Source organism: Lepisosteus platostomus, chromosome 27, assembly GCF_059453375.1.
Source record: "Lepisosteus platostomus isolate fLepPlt1 chromosome 27, fLepPlt1.hap1, whole genome shotgun sequence".
Lineage (NCBI taxonomy): Eukaryota > Metazoa > Chordata > Actinopteri > Semionotiformes > Lepisosteidae > Lepisosteus > Lepisosteus platostomus.
The window spans coordinates 2,009,267-2,030,999 of NC_142637.1; the positions used below are offsets into that span (position 1 = coordinate 2,009,267).

Consider the following 21,733-nt stretch of genomic DNA (forward strand, 5'->3'; position numbering starts at 1 on the left):
TTTTAAAATCACAGGGAAGCTTCCGAATAGCTCAATCAACACTGGTGGCCACCCACTCAAGAGACAAGTGGGCTCCTTGGTCAGACGATGGCTGGTCTGATCCAGGTGTGAAACAGGTGGGCTGCGTTGGGAATGCTGACAGGTGGCAGCTCAGTCAGGTCTCTCCAGCTCCCAACACAACCAGGGGACCCTCCACGGCCTTAGAGAAGAATGCTTAAAGAGCTCTAACCTCTGAGCCCCACATGGGGCTTTTTAAAGGCCAAGTCTGTGTTGTCTTACAAACCATTTTGGCCGATCTAGCCCGTTTGTTAGTTAATATGAGGAGCTCATCAGGCAGTTTTTTTTAAAAAGACACCGGGATCTTGGCTCCAACAACATGGCTGGTAACTTGTCCCAGACTTCCACAAACAAGCTAGAAGATCCCAAACCAGCCAGCCGAGAAACGCCTGAAGAAGATTCTCAGATCAATTAGCTGCCAACTACCAAACCAGATGGGCCAAAATGCCCTTCTGTTGTTTCTAACCAGTGTTGTGTTCTCATGATCACAAACTGTGGCGGAGCTGCGAGAGCTAACCACAAAGAAATTAAAAATAATAAATGGTTCAATGTGGGAGACCAAGTAATGAAGAGGTTATTAAACCTGGAAACGCCTTGCCGTGAGCAGAAGCCAGGGGACTTGTTCACGATGTGCAAGTGCTTTCCCCCAAGATGAAATCTAAGTTAAGGTGTTTCGTTTTCATTTATTCATGACCTATTTCACGTAGCGCTCATTCACATGTTTATTTAACAATCTATGCGAGAGAGGAATAATTCTAATTAAAATTTGGAGAATTTTGTCAAAAATAACATTCAGCTCCTCTGAAATATTTTTTTTTCTACAACACATTGAGAGGCACAGTAAAAACTGCAGTTTCTAAACATTTCGACTGAATACTCCTCCGAAATGGGAAGCTACAGTTGCTCTTCTAGATTCCCAGGATTATAAAAAAACAAACCATGTAAGACAGTAGCAGAGTGCCTATTCTATATTATTCTAGACTAATAAAGCATACTTCAATGGAGTGGAGTAAACAGAAGGAAAACCAGAGACATATGCGATGTGCAATAACATGCACATCACATGTAAAAAAGATAAAAGACACATTAAGGATTTTCCAGAACATTTTGGGACAACACACATTACCCTAATACCATCAAGCACCTCAATGACAGTAAACGCTAATGCATAATGACAAAAAAAACACCCTTGTGTTCTCTTGGAAGAATACACTCCACCTTTGAACACAAATTAATACAATAGGGTCACCAGGAATCTCTATTAATTCCCCAAAATGTTTTGATTTTTAGCACAATCATTCTGTACTACAAAGGGGCCTCTGTTAAATCCACATGTGGCCAAGTGTCTCTCAAAGTCACCCTACGTGTAAAATCTAAAACCTAATACCTAAGGTAGAATACGGTTTCATGATTATCAATGTACACAGTAATTTGATTTTACCAGACACTGTTCAGAGACTATTGGACCAGAAGACCGCTGCAGTAGAACAGTAGAACCACAGTAAGGCCAGCTTCCTAGCTGTGGTCTCACCAGTCCAACATCAATATCTTGAAGTGAAATGACTGGGTTGTCTGAGGCCTACCCTCTTCATTATCATCACTTATGGTATAAGACATTTTACAGGCCTCTATAGGTTAGTTGTGGTTGGCCACATAAACACTAAAGCGGCCCACTATTTCAAGTGAAGTGCCTGCGACACTCTCCGAGCTACAGTGAGCTGCGGCAAGCATCTTCATGAAGGAGACAAACTCTACTGATAAAAACTCAAGCCAAAGAAAATCCACCTACATTGATCTGCGGTTAGCTGCAGCATTAGATGAACTCTGCCCTGAGCACATCATTCTGAACCTTGAGTGCACCATGTGTGTTGGTGGACGAGACATGCGGCAGATGTTTCTTCTCAATAACGTCTACCAGCAAGCCCTAAATGGTACTGTAAATAGGTCAGGCTGGTTGACTGAATATATTAGACTATTTGACTATATTGCTTTCTTTACTGGGGAAAGGGGCTGTTACGGGTTTCCCTGCGTAGATGAGGAACTTTACAGAGTGAACCTCCTTGGCTGTTTTGACAGAATTTCCAATATTTCCACTTTGGACTGAACAACCCAATTTCAGCCAGACTTACTGCATGTAGCTTTGAATACAAGAGTCTATTGTGGCATAATGGACAGCAACATCTCTGTGCAGGACGACTGAAGCTAAACAGTGTATCATCCATCCGAGCCTCCTGTTACCCTGATTATTGATAACAGAGGACAGAGCTGACTGGAGCTATCAGAGGTCTCGCAGCAATCTTTAATCCACCCCAAGTCTCTGGAAAGAGAGGGGCAAGCCTGTTTTTAACTTGCTGTCTTTGTGTGCGCACTTGCAAAAGCAATTTATTAATTATTAATTTAAACAGCAAAGAATGTCTTGTGAGGTGCAATGTTTCTCCAAAGCTAGCAAATCAAGAATCCCAAAGTAGGTGCAAAATAACCTCCTGTTACAACCACAGCCTCAGATATTGCAGGTTTGAAAAGCTGACTGTGACTAGATTGCATAGAGAGAGAGGACTCCAGATACATTTACAATTTCCATCTTCAAAACACTGATTTTTAAAACAAAAAGCCAGCTAAACACCCTGAATGCTAAAACACCCATCTTAACTGCTGTAACAGATAAATCGGTCAACAGTGATGAGATAAATTACGGTGTTTTTATTTTAAGAAGTGCTCTTAGCCTGGCAGTGTGAAATTTCTCTATAGCTATAGCTTGCTAACAAAAACAAGGAAATTTTCTGATCGACAATACTGCTGTGCTTCTGTCTCCTCAGTCTGTTTTGTTCGCACTTTGCAGACCACATCTATAAATATGCCGCTTAGTCGGAGCCACTAATGCAAAAGTATCGGTTTATCTACAGCAGAGAGAAAATAACTATGAGCTAGCTACTCAAGCCTGACCACAGACTTGGGCCTCCTTCAGTCTGTTCTCGGTTCTCAACTACCAGGCTTGTGTACTTCCCAGAAACAGGCTCCTCCTGATGGCTCCCCCAGAAGACACCACAACAGACAACTAATTGACCTGACATTTCAGAGCTGGAATGTGCCGCTTCCCGCTAAGATGGGCTGACTGGCGCTGAAAGATACGCGGCAGAAGAGGACAGGCAGGATGAGACCTCAACAAGTCCGTGTGCTAGATTGGCTGGGAGGTACGTGATGTTTTCTGTGACAATAAAGCAAATTCTCCCTCTCCTTGACAACTTCTCATGGCAGATCTCCACCCTGCTTATCCGACTAGCCGCGGGCCAGATGACTTTTTCAGAGCTGTTCAGAAGTGTTGAGCGAAACAGCTTGAGACGGGGAGAAGCAGGGAGGGCAGGAGCTCTGATTGGAGTCCTGCGTCAAATCCCAGCCAGGATCAGAAAAGCTGGAAAGTTTCTCATGATCAAACTTAGCAGCTCCCCTCTCTCTCTGGTTTGCTGTGTATCTGCATTAATATAAGAGCAACTGGGACAAAAACGGACTCACAAACCCTGTGTGATTGCAAAGGTGTTTGTGACACAGAACGTGTTTTTTAAACTCTGGTAATATGAAACCTAAGGACACCAAAAACAATTTGATCAGAAGGCAAACTAAAGGGGATGTCCGAAAGTGTCTTCTGACTGTTCAAACTTTTATTTTTAACTCTCTACACTTAACAGTTTGACTTGCGCTACCTAATCAACTGAGGTAGCAGTGTCTGAAAACACCTTGTAAGAGGGCAGATCTGAAGATGTGAAGGTACCTCTTGAGGGAGTGTATGAACACACGCATAGCTGTGTCCCTGTCATGTCAAATTAACGTAAATAAGAAAAAAGATGAGCTTCACTCTCTTGGGCCACAAAGAAACTGTAATTTGCCCAAACGATCTAGATCTAGGCCGTGCCAGTGCTTCACTATGGTCTTTACACCAGCTGTGACTCCATTACCCGAAATAAAGCCAAGCCAATTCAGCTTCAACAAGTATGACTGACTGCCAGGCTCTCATTACAGCTCTGGGCAAAGAGACATCTAAGAACACGTCGCTCTCTCTGAAGGAAGACTTTCATCTCTTCTAAAACCTTGTCCAGCAGATTTTCGGAATGTCTCTTAAAAAGACTTGTGTTGTCTTTCACATCAGTACAACACGTGGCCCGGTTTTCTTTTTCTGTTCCCCGATTTCAAAATGAGAGTTGCCAAACCGCCCCAGGATCACTTTTTAAAAAGCCAGGTGGATAAACACAGCTCCATTAACACTCAGGCCCATGTTCTGTGAAGCAACGTTTCCCAAAGGCATGAAATCTCTACTGGCCCCCCGCCAGGGAAATGTTATTGTTTCAAAAGGCAGCTGTGGAAGTGATTCAATGTCTTGCGAAAACCATACGAAAGGTGACACAATTTATCTACAACGCAGAAGACGCTTCTGAACGTCTTGAAGGGGCGTGGCTCTGAGGGGGTAGGGTGGGGGTGGCCCACGGGTCTGGCTTCACCCCTGGGGGAGACGGGCTCCTTCCCTGCCTCCGCGAGGTTCTTGTGACCAGATCCCAGCAGGCATCAGGTGCCACAGAGGGCAAAGTGCTCTCTGACAGGCCAGGCGAGAATCAGCCAATCTGTGGTTCCCTGTTCTGTAGCAAGCGCCGTCTCTTTCACCACGCGCGGTTTGCAACATCGCCCAACAACTACCTCTTTTCTCAGGCTAACTGAACTTCCCTGTGGCTTACGTGTGCCCCAAGCCCCCCAGAGAGCACAGCCACACTCCTTTCGGATCCCGAGCTGCGAGAGGCAGCGGCCACCTGCCCAGACCCCTCTCACTGCCGGGGGCCGTTTCGGTCAGCGGACGGGGGGGTTGTTGGCTGACCAGCCCCGTCTTCAACAGCTGACCTCGGAGGACGCAGAGCTGCTGCGAAGGGCTGACCCTTCTTGCAGGGTGTGGAAAAAAACGAGAAATTTCAGAGCAACTGAGAATAAGGTGGGCGGCTATGGAGATGGTCAAGCTGGTGATTCTGAGCCATATTTAAACAAGCAATTGATTAAACCATTATCAGAATATCAATACCAAGAGTGATAACATTAAATTATTACCACCAACATATATTTTACTGGGCAATAAAAGATCTAACAATACATTATTGGTTGGACCACATTACAGTACTCATGAATGGCAGGTAAGGGCCTGCAACGTTCAGATCACCTTGGGCACATTGAAGCTGTTTGAAATCAGTTACAGTGGATCTCTATAATGATGTGGTGTGACGTTTGAGTCGGACCCTATGCTCTCCCTTCCACTACAGTGTAGCTGAGGCACAGGAATGATTTCACCCTGCAGCCCAACACTTTTCCCCCGTGTGGTCTTAACTGCTCGATGACAGCACCCAGCTCATAGGGAGGGAGGGACAGTTTAGGGCAAATACAAAAAGCTGATGTGATTAATGAGACAGAGATACTGAGATGGTCAGAAACACCTGGAGGGGTCATGAGATAATTGCACATATCCATGTGTTAGGATGTCAATAGTCAAGATGCAGGGAAAAAGACCACTTCAACACGGTCTCAGGGCCGAAAGAAGACTAACAAGGTCTGGACCCCTGCAGGGCAGGCTCAGGGTAGATTTCAAGGGCTTGCAGAGTCAGCCTTAACCATTTCACTGCCTTGCCCTCCCTTTAAAAGCGTCCCCAGCCGTTACCACACCACCACAGAAGATCACGTCTCTTGTAAAGAGCCAAGTAAATCCCAGCTTTAATTTGGAACTTTTAACAAGGAGCCTGCTGTGAATCAGCAAGGCAGGCTGCAGTGGGCAAACGGCTACTTTAACACCACCATCCAGCCTGTTTCTCACTGCCTCAGCCTGCTCAGGGTCGCGTGGGAGCCGGAACCTCTCTGGCAAGCAACGGGCACAAGGCAGGCTACACCCTGGGTGGCTACACCCATCCACACACACACAGTGACACCAGAGTTATTTTTCACAGAAGCCATTTGACCAACCGGTATGTTTGTGGTCTGCGGGAGGAAAGCCACACGAACCCGGGGAGAACATGCAGACTCCACGCAGACAGCACCCTGATCTGGAACTGAACCCGGTGCCGCCCACTTTTAACACAATCCTCTTGTACAAACACAAAAACAGATACGGAAGAGAAAGAAACTCGAGCAGGAGACACGACTGTTCACACAATGAGTCGCAAAACAGACAGCACACTCCGTGACGGGGCTCTTCAGGAGATTATTTTTGGAGAAATGAGTCAATGGTTATTTTTACAGAAAGCTTTCTTCCAAAGTGAAGTTACAACGGCCATTTGTATTTCACAATCTGAATGTGAGCACTAGTTACAGCTGGGACGTACAGTACAGGGGTAAGAAAACCTTGCTCAGGGACAGAGCCCCAATATCCCCACCCACCCCCTGCCCTTTGGTTAAGAGTCCAGATCACCAACCACTACTCCACACTGCCCCCTGCAGGACGGGCTTGCAGGATCAGTAGGCCACTGCATAGCGGGTCGTCCAGGTTTTGTGAGCAGCCCCCTCTGCTAGCGTGTCTTTTATCCCGCTGACGGCATACATGTGGACATCGGCATGATCCATCTTCCACCAGGAGCGCTGGGCCTGGCTGAGCCAGCGAATTCCGAAAGGTCCAGAGACAGACCTCATTTCTGCAGGAGAGCTGTGCACTCACCGTGCCTCAGTCAGAAGTGTCGCGCGGGTGTGTACTGCAGCTCTTCAAAACTCCCAGACCAGAAGCACAGGCAGAGAGAGGCTCTGGATAACTGAACCGATGAGGAGCAGAGGAAAGAAGGAGTTCAAAGCGTCCAGTTAGACCCACCAGTTCTAGTTCTGAGAACTGAACAGATAAAAAAAAACAGCAGAAGCCACCTGTGACCAGGTGGGGGAGGGGAGTGGGACTTCAACAAGTAAAAAAAAAAAGAGGTAAGCCTTTAAAAGGCCAAAGCTGTGGTCTTTTAACAATGACGTCACCACACTGCCGTCTGCTCACACTCGAGAACTGCTGGATGACCGTCGCACTGGCCAGGAAGTTAGCAGCGCCCACTCCAGGCCTTTGCTCTAACCAGCGTTAAACTGGTCCTCCTCCCCTGCTGCTGAGGAGACCGCACTGACTGAGCATGAGCTGGCACGAAGACCTGGGATGGAACAGGCTGGATGCGTGCAAACCCCACCTGCAACACACTGCCGACACACCACCAGCAAGGGCAGGGCTGGAGCGGCACCAGCGAGCCAGCGGGCTGCTCTCTTTGGGTAATTCAGGCAGCCGGATGATCCATACCAGACACATTCTGCTCAAAGCGTTCAGGGCGAGACTGCTGAGCGTTATGGGAACCAGTTCAGAGTGAAAGCACAGGAAAGTGGAAGTTTAATACACGCAAAGTACAGTGTAAAAGCCCGGCAGGTTGGAGTCAAACAAAAGAAGACAGAACTTGAAGAACCCAGGAGGCACAGAGCAGCATCGTTTTGGGAGAGAGCACCACAAGCGCAGGTTCCCCGAGACCAACTACCAAGATTTCATTCATGAAATGATATATTCACCTTGAGTGTAAGACACAATAAAACACACACCGGTGAATGCAGAGCTACAGAGCTTGTCAGGAGTTATTTGCAAAGAACATTTTTTCATCCTGGGTGAGGTAATCAGAGTAAAAGGCGTCTTTTTCCCTTTAAATTCCTAGCACACTTACACACCACAGTATCTGCAGCGGCAATGTGTCTAGTAATAGCAAGAAAGTGTTCTTATTTTATTCCTTTCAATTGAGACATTTTTTTACGTTGGGAGTCGTATTTTGTGCTTTTTAAAAGTTTGAAATTGCTCGGACGGATTCTAGAAAAAACAGTGTTTCGCCAGGTCTGACACTCGGGCATTTCAATCACGAAGCACAGATCCCGCATTCAATTCCAGTACTTAAAACAAAGCGCTTTCAGGGTTTAACAATAAACTTTCTATGTATTCTCCCTTCATTAGCTAACAAGACATTTGACATTTTGGCATTAAACTTTTGAGTCTTTCACCTGACTCATACAGAGAGCTCTCCTGTATTGCTGATGAGTGAAACAACTATCCGCTGTCTGCATGATCGCCCCAGTCACTAGACAGGGGAAACCTGTTCCACTGGACACTAAAGAAAACCACCAGCCTGCCGCCTTCTCCAAACGTTCAAACTGTGAATCGGTTTTTGCTTATATACCGGATTCGAGAGCTCTGTGTTCCCCCTGTTTGAATCAAAGCCTTAACATCGATGCATTAGTTGTAAGACAGTCTATCCAAGTGCAGATGAAGTTTCAGAGTACACCCGTCATTAAGGGATGTGCTTTGACAAGCTTGTCAGTTTATCTAGATACCATCCATAAAAGCAAACTGAACTGAAGCAGGAATATTACAAAAAGGCTGTTGAACCCGATCTCATCATTCCTTATGGAGCAAACCCCGGCGCGCCTCATCGTGCAGGAATCCTGCAGCCAGGGCGGGCGGGCGCGAGCGAGAGCAGAGATTCGCCCCTACCATCGTGAAGCCCCTGCGCGCGTGGGTCTCCCCGCCTCCTCGCCCGTCCCGTGCTGCTGGCCCCGGAGTCCTGCCGCGTGCCGGCCGGTCCCGCTGCTCACCTCTGCAGTGACGGCATCCCCGGCGGCGCCGCGAGCTCACAGCGCCGCGCTCGGCCCTCCCTCGCGCTACTTCCTCAAACAGATTAAGGAACTCGCCGCTCTCGCCTTATCGATCTCTCCCTCTCGTGTTTTTTTTTTCTCTTCTTCATCTGCTGGTGCAACGACGCGTGCACCCCCCACCCCAACACCACCACGCTCACACGCCCCCCATCGAAGAATTTGCTGGCACTAACGGGGCTCCTGCACACGACCACGCCAAGGGATCTCGGCCCCGTATCCTGACTCCCCAAGAGGTATCGTACCTAGAGAACCCCATAACAGGCCGGCAGGTAGGGCTCTGCGGCGCCGCTCCCTTTAGCAGGGCTGACCAGTGCCGTCGGTGGAAGACCTAGAGCTCTTTATATCTCCAGCACGTTTGAACTAACCCAGCTGAAGCACTATTTGGGGCCATTAGGTAACAGCGCTCCTTTGTGCTCAAACACATTACAGTTAGAAGAAGCTGCGCTATTTCTTGCAGATTGGGCATTAGTTGCAGTTTTGCGCAGGCTTACCATTACAAGACCAAGACTCTGGGACGGGGAAGGTATTGTAGTAAAGCCCCCAGTTCGGAGGTTAAGTCTTTTAAACTTCTGTTTTCAGTATGAACGGAGCCTCACACAAACGCCCCCCGCCCAGAACGCGGTTTCCTTCGGGACCAAGACCGGTACCGCAGGCAGACGGAACCCCGCCCTGCGGGCGAGTTTCGAGTCGCGTCACACGGACCCGTGTCTCAATAACATCTCATGCTCTCACAGCTCATGCAGGCCAGCAGCTCCTGCAGGTGGCCTGGTAATCAAACGCTGAGCTTTTGTCCTGAATTCACTGGACAATTGTTTACTGTCCAATTAGCAAGTAATTAAGCAATCACTAGGCTGAGCCAGGACCGTTTCGTCTTTCATTTCGACGTCAGAAAGTGGGCAAACCTGGGCTGTGGAGAGTACAGTGGTCACGCAAAAGCCTTGCACGCCAGTATGTGTCCCGTATTGAATTTGGCAGTCCGCTTTATGCTTCTGCGTTGTCAGCTTTACACTGTAACTCTGCTCCCCAACTCTGAATTTTTATGTTCAACGAGTACTATACCGCCCTCTTGTGACACAGTTGGGAATTACCACCGCGCCACTCGGAAATCTCCTGAGTCCAGTTTTTCTTTCCAAAACATTTTTAGCGCCCATTTTACAAAAGGTTTATTTCAATTTATGACACAATGATTTAGTGCACATTGAAATACAGCCGGTGGTCAGTGCCGACTCTAGGTTTTCGACCGACCCCCTCGGAATTTTTTGTGGGTTATCATCCATGGCTGCGTTTTGCACTTTTTTTGCTTCTGATTTAACAAATGAAAAAGTGAAAAAAATATATAGTTGGTGAAACAAAAACAATTTGCTTTAGTGTATTTATTAAATTTTAAAAAAATCACAATTACATTTTGGGTTAGACTATTTATATTCATACCGTAACAAAGAAAACCATTAGTGTCTTCCAGTGCGCACCCTTTCTCAAAAAGTAAAAAGTTACCATATGGACTGAATTTTCCTACCTTTTATACTTGCGCAAACTTTTAGTATTTGGTTAAATCTGGTATTTTGTGCCGCCGGACTTTCAATTGATATCAGTCCAGTCCTGTTTCATCCCAGGTGAAAGAAGGTGGGATTTGAGCTCCGTTTCACTTCCAGATAAGAAAGAGCCTGTCCAAACCCAAGGATGCTGTACTGGCGATAAAATGGTACAATAAAAAAAATAAACGAGATCATGCAGGTTTATGCAGACAGAGCGCAGACCCATCAGACATCGGCTCTGGTAGTCATGCTGATCAGAGCTGGGTCCGCGGAGCTCTGCTGTCGGGGGTCATGGACGTGTCTTACAGCTCAAATCCCATCAGCCTTCGCCTGGGAAGCTTCAGTTTCTTGAGCCCATTGGACCCCAGATTCACTACAGTGTGTCTGTGGATTTCCGCACTGTGCTCTTTACGAAATGCTGTTTCCTAAGGTGTTTTGTTCGTATATTTAAACGTGGCCAGACGCCACGGTGGCACACTGTGGACATCGTGTCCAGCTCGAGGACCAGGGCAAATAAACACAAGTTCAAGCTCAAGCAGTTATAAGGTGACTGCTGCACTACATCACTATCTCTAGCAGGAATGACTTCACTTACTCTTGGTGGAAACAGTTAGGAATGTGGGTGGAACCTTCCCTTTGGCGCACTGTGTTTCTTCGCCAACAGAGCTGATCAAGGCTACGACACGGCCCTGGGCATTGTCCTGAAGGCTTGTGAAAATGGGGTGGGCAGAGCTTCTTCAGGTGGCAAACCCGGGTGTGCTGTTCAGTCCCGAGTAAAGATCAGTAGCTTTACTAGGGCTCGAACTTTTAGAATGAGCTCCAGAGGACAGCAGAAGGAAATCTACTCCAGGATATTGATTGGCATGGCTGTGGCGGACAGTCTCTGCTCTTCGTTCTTACAAATAAGAAGTACTCTGTCACAGGCACTGCACATTTACAATGCACCATTTTTTATTTATCTCAGTTGTGTACATAAGACCGGGGGAATTTGCCGGAGTTAACATACACGCCCCATGGCTTGAAGGGAAAGACACTTACAGCGGGGAAGGCATTGAAGAAGTAAGATATGCAGAAAAACAAGTGTTGTTAAATGCAATGAAAGAAAAGGTTATTTGGACATGAAAGCTGCCCAGACTCCAGTGTGCAGTCGTCGACATGAGGTTTCTGGTGGTGTTTAGTCTGAATTATTTTAATTATCTCCGTTTAATATTGAATCTTTCCAAGAGCTTTAGTTTGATGGCTTCAACATCGGGAGGTGCCAACAAAAGCTACAGTCTGGGTAAATGTGCTCAAAACCACGTGGGCTCGTGTTTGTTCAAGAGCTGAAAAATGTGTTTTAGAAACCTCCCAAATAACCTTTTCTCTTAGTTGCAAACATCATGTTCGACTAAGAAAAGACCAATCATTGATGACTCGTTCGGTCTGAAGCCCACAAGCCCGTCAAAACAAATCAAAAGCTACAGGCTCCCATGTTCAAGTCTTCTATGAGAATCAAAGCCCTTCACCCACTGGGACATTCAGCTAATTAATATGCAAACTGAACGCGAATCTCTAAAGTTAAACAATATATGTATAGTTCGCTTATCTTTTTCTCCAGAAGAGAAGATGTTTGAGAAATCCATCGTTATGAGGTTAGGGAGAGGACAAAAGGGGTATTTTGCCACTTTTCCATTTATGTGTAAATAGTTGTTGATAAATAACAGATAACTGATGCATTTAATAACTTTTATAGCTCACGTATAGACTGATAAGGATCAAAGAGCTAATACACACTTTAATTTGAATTTTGTGTGAAGATGAAACCTCACCTGCGGGGCTGAGGTACAGTTTCAAATGCATTTGGCCGAATGATCCAAATGCAACACGTCTGCAAGGAGTCAGGAGCAGATGGGAAAAAACCAGAAAAGACAAACAAATGTCACAGACGTTCAAGAAGTCAGGCCTTGATGTCAGGACCCGGCATGCTGCTGTCGCACACGCTGTGAGGAGCTTTGTCTGGTGATGGTAGGATTTGCAGCTGTACAACTCGGCGCTCCAGTGCTGATGGAAATAAAAAGAGCCGCAGTACAAGTGATCCAACTGCTGGCACCTGGTACTTTCATTCACAAAACATTTCAGCTTTAACTTCATACACTCATATTAACAATGTGCTGAATACTAAAGGCAACCAGTCAGGCCCAGTCAGCGCTAGTGCAACGAAATCTGTTTCTCACTGGCTTCTTTTCTTTCTACAAATATAAAAAAATACCAGGAAGAGGTTAGGATAGTGTGAGCGTCTTCTACATGTTCCCAAGAAAACTACTGACTTTCTTTAATAACACTAAACAAAAAAAATAGCACCATTCCAACGCACCAAGGCAAATGAGATGATTGTGATTGTTTTTACAGCGGGAAAGCGGAAGCCACTTCAGTCACAAAACAGAGCAGTCAGGTGTCAGAGCCTCGGATCGGACTAATTAACGATCCCATCTGATAGTGCAACCTCTGAATTTGTAAGGGGGTGGTGGGGCTAAATGCTTAAACACAGGATGCTAAAAAACATGCATATTAGATATTTGAAAATAAGGTCATAGCTCAAAAAAAAGCTACTATTACCAGACTGGATAACCGAGCTTTTTTTATTCTTAGACAACTGACTGACAGTAATATCTAGCGTTTTTACACCGAGGCTAACACACTGCTTTGCATTCAATTAACATTTTGTGACTGGAGACGCATTCATTTACTCTAAAAGAGATGCCGCCTTTCCATTCCTTTCTGTACTGGGAACAAGGGTTTATAAAAACAAAGTTTAGTTACAGTACAGCCCTTATTAGAATCCATTTAAAGGTCAGACCGTGTGCAGAAATTTCCCAGTAGCTAGGTCAATGGAGTTCCTAGGGAAACCACAGCAATCAATTTATTGTATCCTTAAGAGTGTTGCAGTGAGCTGCGGTCTATCCTGACAGGCACAGTCCACCAGGCGGGACAACACAGTGGACGGCGTGCTGGTCTTTGCAGGACACGCATGCAAGGGGTAATTCAGAGATCCCAGTTCACCTGGACAGCGCGCCTCTGGACTCTGGGACGAACTCCACAATGACACAGGGTGCACATGCGCCCAAGCCGGAATCAAACCCAGTACCCAGGAGGCAGAATCACCACGCCCCCCTGCTGCCAGAATAGGCACTTAAATCATTGAGCCCAAACGACAAAACATGTGCTTCTACAGAACTGATTTATCCAAGAGCCACTGGGTGACTGCTGTTGGCAATTCCTACAGATTTCAAAAAGACACGTTATGCATCTATAGATTAGAGGGGACCAAAGTCATACTAGGTTTTGCCCTGTTTCCCTTTTGAACGTGCAGATGAATCAAAAGGAAGAGCGCACAAGGTCCTACCAAACAATTCAAGTGGGACCGGAGCTGGTCAGGGCTCCCACGAGCACTGGCACTTAAAAACGACTGACGTAGCAAGCTGCCGGACAGTCCTCTGGTCATCGTCCGCCGCTTTTCCCGAAGCACGGCCCCCCAGCAGGTCGCCGCCGAGCTGGAGAGAGCGCTGCGTCAGGCCGTTTCAGCGCCCGCGTGAGCAGAGTGGGGGCTCTCCCTGCTCCCGGCCCCGCCGGCCCCCCCGCTGCAGCTAGAGCGCGGGGGGGGGTTAGTGTCCTTGGCAGGTCTTACAGCACATCTGCCTGAAGTACGGCCTGCTGCAGAACTTGAACCTGAGCACCAGGGGGCAGTACGCCACTGTGTTCACATCTTTGCACTCTAGGGAAGAAACAAGGGAAAGAAAAGAATCAGTTGGGAGGGATGTCTACTTTTTTTTTCCACTCAAGGACTTGGACAGGACTGTAGGGCAGAGAAAGGTGTTTTTAGAGCGATTGTTTTCCCTGGCCTGTGCAGGAATGCACGGTCAGCCACCCCGATCCCAGAGGAAAGCGAGCTGGATCACAGTGGCTTTGTGCCCTGGTTCACCCCGAAGCTGCTGGGGTGCCCTCACCTTCAGGGCTGTCCGTCGGGCCGACCTCACACTTGCTCTCACACTGCTGCATGGCAGCCGGGCGCTGGGCTTCGGGGCACTCGGTGGACAGCTGACCAGTGTGGGTCAGGCACTGGACAGACCGCAGCTCCTGCCCCAGGCCACACTTGGCTGAGCACTGGAAGAGGAAGGAACACGATGAAATATGGGTCAACTCCTATTTAAAAGTCAACTCAATATGAACAAGATTGCAAACTGCTTTACAGCACAAAATGATCGGTTTGAGTGAGACTCACACTTGCACAAGTCAAATGGATCATGAGACAATTGAATTAAAAAAAAACATCATTTTACCCTTAATGAAATCACTCAAGGCCTTCTAACACTCGGCCGTCCGGATTTAAACTAAAATGTTCTTGGTGAACAGGCTGGAAGAAAGAGGGGGCTGTGCAAATCCACCGCTATGATGAAACTGATCACCACAGTGAGATCGAAAAGTTCAGCCAAAATTCCACTTCAGCACTTTCTTCGTTTCTGGGAAAAGCCCATAGCTGTGCAGCAGATCGAAGAGGGAGAGGACATTAAATGGCAAAACACAGCCATTAATAAAGTGCAACGAGGACAAACGATCTCTGCTTAGGGGAGGGTGACAATCAACAGCGGGGCGCAGCTCCGGCGGGGGGAGCCGCTCGGGTCCAGGGCGCGGGCTCACCTCTCCCCAGGGGCCGGCCACCCAGTGCGGAGGGGGGCAGCGCTGCAGGTTGCAGCGCACCCTGGTGGTGGGCTTGCTGTGCCGGGGGCAGCGGGACTCGGGCAGCGCGGAGGCACTCTCCCCGGCCTTGCAGAGGACGATCCGGTGGCGGAAGCCAGGTCCGCAGCTCGGGGCGCACTGCCGGGACACAAGAGCACAGCCTGGTCGGACCCCCGGCCGTCTCCTCCGGGGCCCCCGCGGCGAACCAAGGGGCCACAGCAGGGTCAACCTTCACGATGGGGTCAGGCCCACGGGGTACAGCACGCGTAGGGAAGAGGAGCAGCAGTGAACGAAACCGAGCTGAAGGGTGCTAACTGCAGCTTTCAGATGAGCAGTGCAACAGGCTGGGATCATGAGACCGACCTACTGTAGCTAGTGAGGAGACCTCTCCCTGCCCCCTGCCAGGAGCCCACTAACCCAGTATCCGCTTCTCAGCGCGCTCTTGTTTTTCATAATGTACCGAACGCTGCAGGTTCTGTGTCAGCAGTGTGGGGAATGACAGGCTGCCTGACGGTTTTATTGGCCGTTTCATTACAGTGAGGTCTGCTGATCAAGGAGCAGGAAATAGCAGGTAAGGCAGAGAAAGAGCAGGCACCCGCTGGATGGAGAGGAGGGATTCATGTTGTTTATTTCCACTGACCGCTACACGTTTGTGATTACTGCTGTTTGTTTTAGTTAGTTAATATTAATTAAATTAACTTAATGCCAATGCCAATTAGTACACTAATTATCATACAAGAAAGCGTTACTTCAGTGTTTTAATAAACCATACTTCCTATATACTACAGCACATCATGCAGTGGTATAGGGGTGGACTTGATATTTACAAATTTGATTTTCTGCCCTGAACCCTCTCGAAGGTCGAGACTGAACTTGCACACAGATAGTTACTCAAGATCCTGTGGTCATCATAGCTAATTACAGACGTGAAACAACAGCTGTGCGTCAGGTATGGGCATTTCTGACCCAGGATCATGAGCGTCAGTCACCGGGCTGGGGTGTCATCCAAACAGGAATCCCATGTTCTGGTCAGCTGTTCTCAAAAACTCCAAGAAATCAAAATCCCCCCAAGTCTTTCATTAAAGACGGCTCACAGGAGATCCGGAAGCCGAGCCAGCTGGAGCAGGCCTTTTCCAGCACCTCCGCAAAGAGGGGATGGACTCCGAACTGGAGGAGAGGTCATGAGTGAGTGAGGTCCCACGGCCCCTCGGTGAAACATTCAGGCTGGGCAGTGTGTGAACTTTAGGTCTGACCAAGAAAAACAAAGCTTTTAGAGCCAGTTTTCACTGCCAAAGAATGGAAAACCTGTTACTGTGCTGCACCCTTGTCATTCTAAAATATTGATGTAACTGATATTATTTTTGCTAAAGTAGTTCAAGAAGGTAGCTGGGTCAGCATGCGTAGGCTGCAAAGGAACAAGTAAAGGTTTATTCCTGCTGAAAAGGGAGGAAAAGAAACACAACTTCTTCGAGTTGCTTGATCCTATTGTTTTTGCTAGTTTGAAGTACACAAAACAAAATGCAACCAGTTACAACAATAATTACAATTTACCCAATATTCATGTTCTGTTATTAATTTACCAATCGACTCTTAAATAAACACTTTGAATACTGGTGGAATGGGCCATTCAGAGATGAACACCAACGCCTTTAACTCCGCCTGGAATCACTTCATTACTGCCTTTCCTATGTGTGGCTCTGAGATCAACTTGCTGCGATGGAACACTACATAATCAGGCCAACAGGGGGCGCAAGTGTTCAATAATGGGGCGCAATACTGAACTTTCCTTTCAGTTTAAACTTATGAACATTACCTGCCAAACGAGCATACCTTCTGGCTTTACAGGAGAAGGTAAACCTGATTTATCCCCAAAGTTCATTAAACCTAAAAAAATCTGGATCTAAATAACTAATAACCTACATATCCAAAGTGCATCATACTTGAGTATTTTGCTCAATAGTAATCGAAAGGTTTACTGAGTTAATTGATGAATTGAGCAACACTGTTCATTGTGGATCACTATTAGTCTGGGAATACGAGAGAGATGCTGATTTTCTAGGCTACTACAGCTGGGATCTGTGCATACTGTGGGCCCGGGCGTGCCCCGGACCCACGCGTACCTCGGACCAGTCGAGAGCCAGCCACTCCGGAGGGCAGGTGTGGTTGTTGCAGGGCTCGGTGTTGGGGGGTTTCTGGGGGGGGCAGGCACCGTCGTCCAGGGTCTTCTCCTCGCTGGAAGAGACCTTCCTCCGGCAGAGCACGCCCCGCGTCTGCACCCCGCCGTCACAGCTGCGGCTGCACTCCGACCACGCGCCCACAGCCCAGCTGGGGGGGCAGGGAGGGCAGAGGGGTGGGCTCGCGCGATCACACAGAGCCGCGCTGCCCTGGGGGGCTTCTGAGCGGAGACTCGTGCATCAAGATTAAGACATCGTATAACCCGCAAATAATAATGCAATAAGTAATGATGTAAACTTTGCAGAAGTCTTAGAAAACTGAAGTTATGGTTTTTTTTGTAATGAAAAACATCACAAACTCTGCCTTTCAGATGGGAAAAATCTCTAGTCGTTAGCATGGCTCAATAAATATCTCGGACCCCACCTTCTTCTAACTTCTTACATTTCTGTTACTTCCTGTGGGAATTTAAGCACAGAAGTGTTTTAAATAAAGGATCCCTTGAGTTTACAGTCTTCGCTTTAATATCTAAAACCTAATTTGGAGACTGAATTCAGGATCCCAGTGATGAAACAAACTCCCATGGCAGGAAGCAGCCAAGTGATTCTGTTCTTGTTTTTCTGAAATGTCATGAATGGATTCAAATGGAAACCAGAGGTGCATGTGCAGGGTCAGAGGTGAACTGGTCTGGGCCATCGTCGACGAGCGGTACGCAGCAGGAAGGATGACATGATCGTTTCCTGCTCGGGGGCGCGATTATTGCATGAAAACACAGAAACGCAGTGACGACAGGGCAGTGCATGGAGATCTATAACCACACGCGCATCGTCTAGACGTGGTAAAATTACCGTAAACGCCAAGCAACGGGCGCAAGGCAGACTGCATCCAGGACGGGACGGAGACGGACACAACGGAGCAAGGTGCATGCTGGGTGAGAAAGGTGCATGCTGGGAGGGTACTCACGCGGGCGCGCAGGGCTCGGTGTTGCAGGCCCGCTGCTTGTCTTTGGGCTTGCTCTTCTTGTCACAGTAGTGGTTGAACACCACCGAGTGATCGGCCTGCCTCTTGCACACCACCTGCTGGATCTGAGCCCCTGGGGAGAGGCAGACAAACAGAGTGGGAAGGAGGTTCGTGCTGCAGGCCTGGGGCGGCTGACAGCGCTTGTGCTCCAGGAACATGCCCAGAGGAGGGTGGCATCTGTGTACAAGATCGCATACAGACCCGAAAGGATCAAACTGATTTCTTGGAAAATGATGACCCTGCCATCACCAAACAGCATTTCCTTTGTTAATTAAACCTTCTGTTTATGCATATTATTTTCCCTCTTTCCTGCCTGCTTTTAAGCTTCTGGGCGGGGCCCTGCTTTTTAATGGAATGACACTGGGGTAAATGAGCAAATCTCTACAGCCTGAATGCAAATGCCCTACCATCATGCAAGGTGGGCCACACACTGTTCATCCATTGATTGTCTGACAGCTTTGTCCAATTCAGGGATGCAGGGGAGCCAGAGTCTATCATGGCCATTCAGTGGGCACAAGGCAGGGTACATCCTGGACAGGATGCCAGTCCACTGCAGGGCGGAAAGACACAATCAAAGGCACACAGGCACACCAGGGTCCATTTTTCCAAACGTCAATTAACCTACTAGGATGTTTTTGGAACGTGGGAGGAATCAGGAACACCCAGTGGAAACCCACACGACATGGAGAGAAATTACAAACTCCATACAGACAGCACCCCAGGTCTGGAATTGAGCCCAGGGCCTCAGCGCTGACCCCTGCACCACTGTGCCACCTCACACTGTTCATATGCAATGAAAAAGCAACACCACGCACTCTGCTGTTAGAGTGAGGTTTCGCATACTTTTTGCTGATTTTTGCATAATCAAACATTTCATACAGTTGGGTGCCTCTGAGATATAATATTCACTCACAGAAGCTCAGACAGGGAGAGAATTTTCTCTAAAGAACTGCAGCCAAGAGCTGGACGTCTCAAAGAGCACTGAGAAATCCCCAGATAACTAGGCACGCTATACACTGCATATACAACACGCTTTATGTAAACAAGGAAGATAGCACAACATGTATCCCATTATTGACAGGTGATAAAACACACTGGAAGACACAGATCAGCTTGTATAACAGGAGAGCAAATCTCACCAGCCTGATGTTTCTTTGTAGTACTTTAGCAAAACATAAATACAAACAAATTAGAGAGGGGTGGGGTGAGATGAGCATCATGGAAAAAAAAGAACTGTGCAGCTCTTTGAAGGTTAGATAGTATCTGATGACATTTAAATCACACAAGATACAGCTATTAAAAGACACGCAGAAGCCCGACTAATCCACTGCACATCACAAGGGTAGGAAATACACCGAAACGCTTCTGCAGATGGCGTCTGGCGTGAGCTCGTCTCAGGTCAATCCGCCAGGGGGAGCGCGAGATCAGCACTGCTTTTGAGAGAGAGCAGAAGACTGCACGTGTCAGCGATCGTGCGGTACAGGTGTAAAAATAGTGGCGAACGTTAAAAACTAATTTGGCACGGTGGCACAGGTTCTTTTTTTAATGTGATCACTTCTGTATTCATTTCTCTTGCAACCGCCTTTTCTAGTTACAAGTCAACAACCGGCGTTTGGGAAAACTGGCCCTGGCGGGAGTGGTGTGCCCAGCAATGGACTGGCGTCCCGTCCAGGGGGTAGCCTGCCTTGCCCCCGCTGCCTGCCGGGATCGGCTCCGGCTCCCCCTGGAAGAAGAGGCTAGAAGATGGCCAGGCAGTCAGTTGAACTTCGGACGCAGGCGGGGATTTCAGAGGCTTACTGGACAGTCCCACTCGTGTGTCCTTGTAAGGACAACCGTACCTCCAGCGCAGACAGCCGAGCAGCGGGACCAGGCGGTGTAGTGCCAGGCGTACACGCTGAGCGCGTCGCGGCTCACAGGGGGGTTGAAGCGGTACCGGATTCCCGGGTTCTCCTCTCGGACCAGAACCTGCACAGAGACACGAACCTCATGGCATCTCTTTTAACACAAAGCAGGGCTCTGACCCGACTTACTACTCTGCTGTACGCTGGAAAGAGACCCGAATCATCCTCTCCTGTGGTTTGAAAACATACTGGGAGTGGAAGTGGAACTTGCTTCTTTTCAGGTTAGCTGGAAATGCAGATAAAATGGTTGCACCAGCCAACAACAACAACAAAGTAGCCCCCTGTTAATAGTCACGAATAACAGTATTTTCTAAAACGAGGAAAACAAGGTTTGCGAAGGATTTTTCATTGGCTCACATGGTCGAAACCCCTTACAGGTGCTACTGCACATGCTGGTAAAAAAAAGACATCTGTGTTTCCAGAACCGGGAGAGGTTTCACCCGAGAGTCAGCCCTGGCGGGCTCCGTCTGTTACCACGGCAATGAGGGAGGTGTCGGCGGGAGGGGGGCCACTACCATGACGACGAGGGAGGTGTTGGTGGGACCCAGCGCCTCCAGGGTCTCGGGCTCGTCCGCAGGGCGGCGGTAGTGGAAGGTGGTCCCAGCGACGTCGAACGTCCGCGGGGTGTCAATGGTCAGCTTCCCGTTGATGAAATACTGGTCCCCCTTGTTCTTGAGCACTGCAATGGGAAGGGCAAGCTACTATGCAGGCTGAGGCTCCTATCGGTTCGTGTGCCTGCAGGCCAGCAGTACTGCACACCTGCGCAGGGAAGCTATTCCGAATAAAACTGGTAGTGTGTGCATTGAGCACCCTAAATACCCAATACCGAGTTCTACCAGAGCACTAGTTTACATTTGGTGGCTGTTTAATGCATGCAGGCAATGTGTGAGGTTGAAATCCAGCCTGAACAACCCCCCTCTACAGACCACTGTAAACTAATGTTCACTGGGATCACACCTATAAAGTTACACTGATCACCCTGTATTCAGAGTAGTTCAGCCTTACCTAACAGATACAGTGAATAAGCTCCTGACCGGCCATTTTTTTTTACTTAAAAACATCAGTCTTGGTTGTCAATTCTAATCATTACTAACACTGAAAAACCAATCTCCACACATGCACTGGTTACCAAGGCAATTACTTCACATTCTGAATGCCCGACTCGCACCCGCGGCATGTCACGGTAGCCGACCTCCCAGCTGTCAATCAGAGCCGGTTACCATGGAAATGTGTTCCGACAGGAAATCTGTACCACCTGTGAGCAACTTCCATTCACGCCTGTATCAGCAGGTGGTGCACAACATTTGAAGACAGCTCTGTAATGGCCAGGGCTCTGACATGCTGGTGTAATTATTTAGCGCTAAATAACGATCTCATTGTACATAATCTCTTCAGACCCTTCCAATCTGGTTTCCGACAACCACACAGCACAGAAGCTTTGCCGCAGGGGCAGGCCTGACACCTAATTATGATTTATTTTGTCAGTCACCATAACAGATCTGAGATCTCTGGGGGGAAATAATTCCTACAGCAATTTAAAATAGATTGGAACTGCCACAAAACTGTCTCACAGTGCCAAATGCAGGACTTGTGTCAGACACCACCGTCACATAAACAATGAAAAGTGGTCACCTGGGTATTTTCTACATTGGCCCTCTGCTGCACTGGGGG

The 21,733-nt window shown here is 48.0% G+C and overlaps 2 protein-coding genes across 3 annotated transcripts in view; both read right to left on the bottom strand.

The window, feature by feature from the left end:
- Positions 1-8,760, bottom strand: part of myo1f (myosin IF) — a 47,883-nt gene extending 39,123 nt beyond the window's left edge. Inside the window, exon 1 of the mRNA XM_088622437.1 lies at positions 8,561-8,760. Coding sequence (XP_088478563.1) covers positions 8,561-8,563 — 3 coding nt within the window. The 5' untranslated portion in view covers positions 8,564-8,760. The remainder of the gene's footprint in view (positions 1-8,560) is intronic.
- Positions 8,761-11,185: 2,425 nt separating this feature from the next.
- The window catches only part of adamts10 (ADAM metallopeptidase with thrombospondin type 1 motif, 10), a 59,625-nt gene continuing 49,077 nt past the window's right edge, over positions 11,186-21,733 (bottom strand). For both annotated transcript variants that reach the window (XM_088621782.1, XM_088621781.1), the window contains exons 19-25: positions 20,578-20,741; positions 20,000-20,126; positions 18,105-18,234; positions 17,090-17,294; positions 14,931-15,107; positions 14,240-14,396; positions 11,186-14,007 (exon numbers count right to left, since the gene is read on the bottom strand). In XM_088621782.1, the coding sequence (XP_088477908.1) occupies positions 13,898-14,007; positions 14,240-14,396; positions 14,931-15,107; positions 17,090-17,294; positions 18,105-18,234; positions 20,000-20,126; positions 20,578-20,741 (1,070 nt within the window). In that variant the 3' untranslated portion in view covers positions 11,186-13,897. The remainder of the gene's footprint in view (positions 14,008-14,239; positions 14,397-14,930; positions 15,108-17,089; positions 17,295-18,104; positions 18,235-19,999; positions 20,127-20,577; positions 20,742-21,733) is intronic.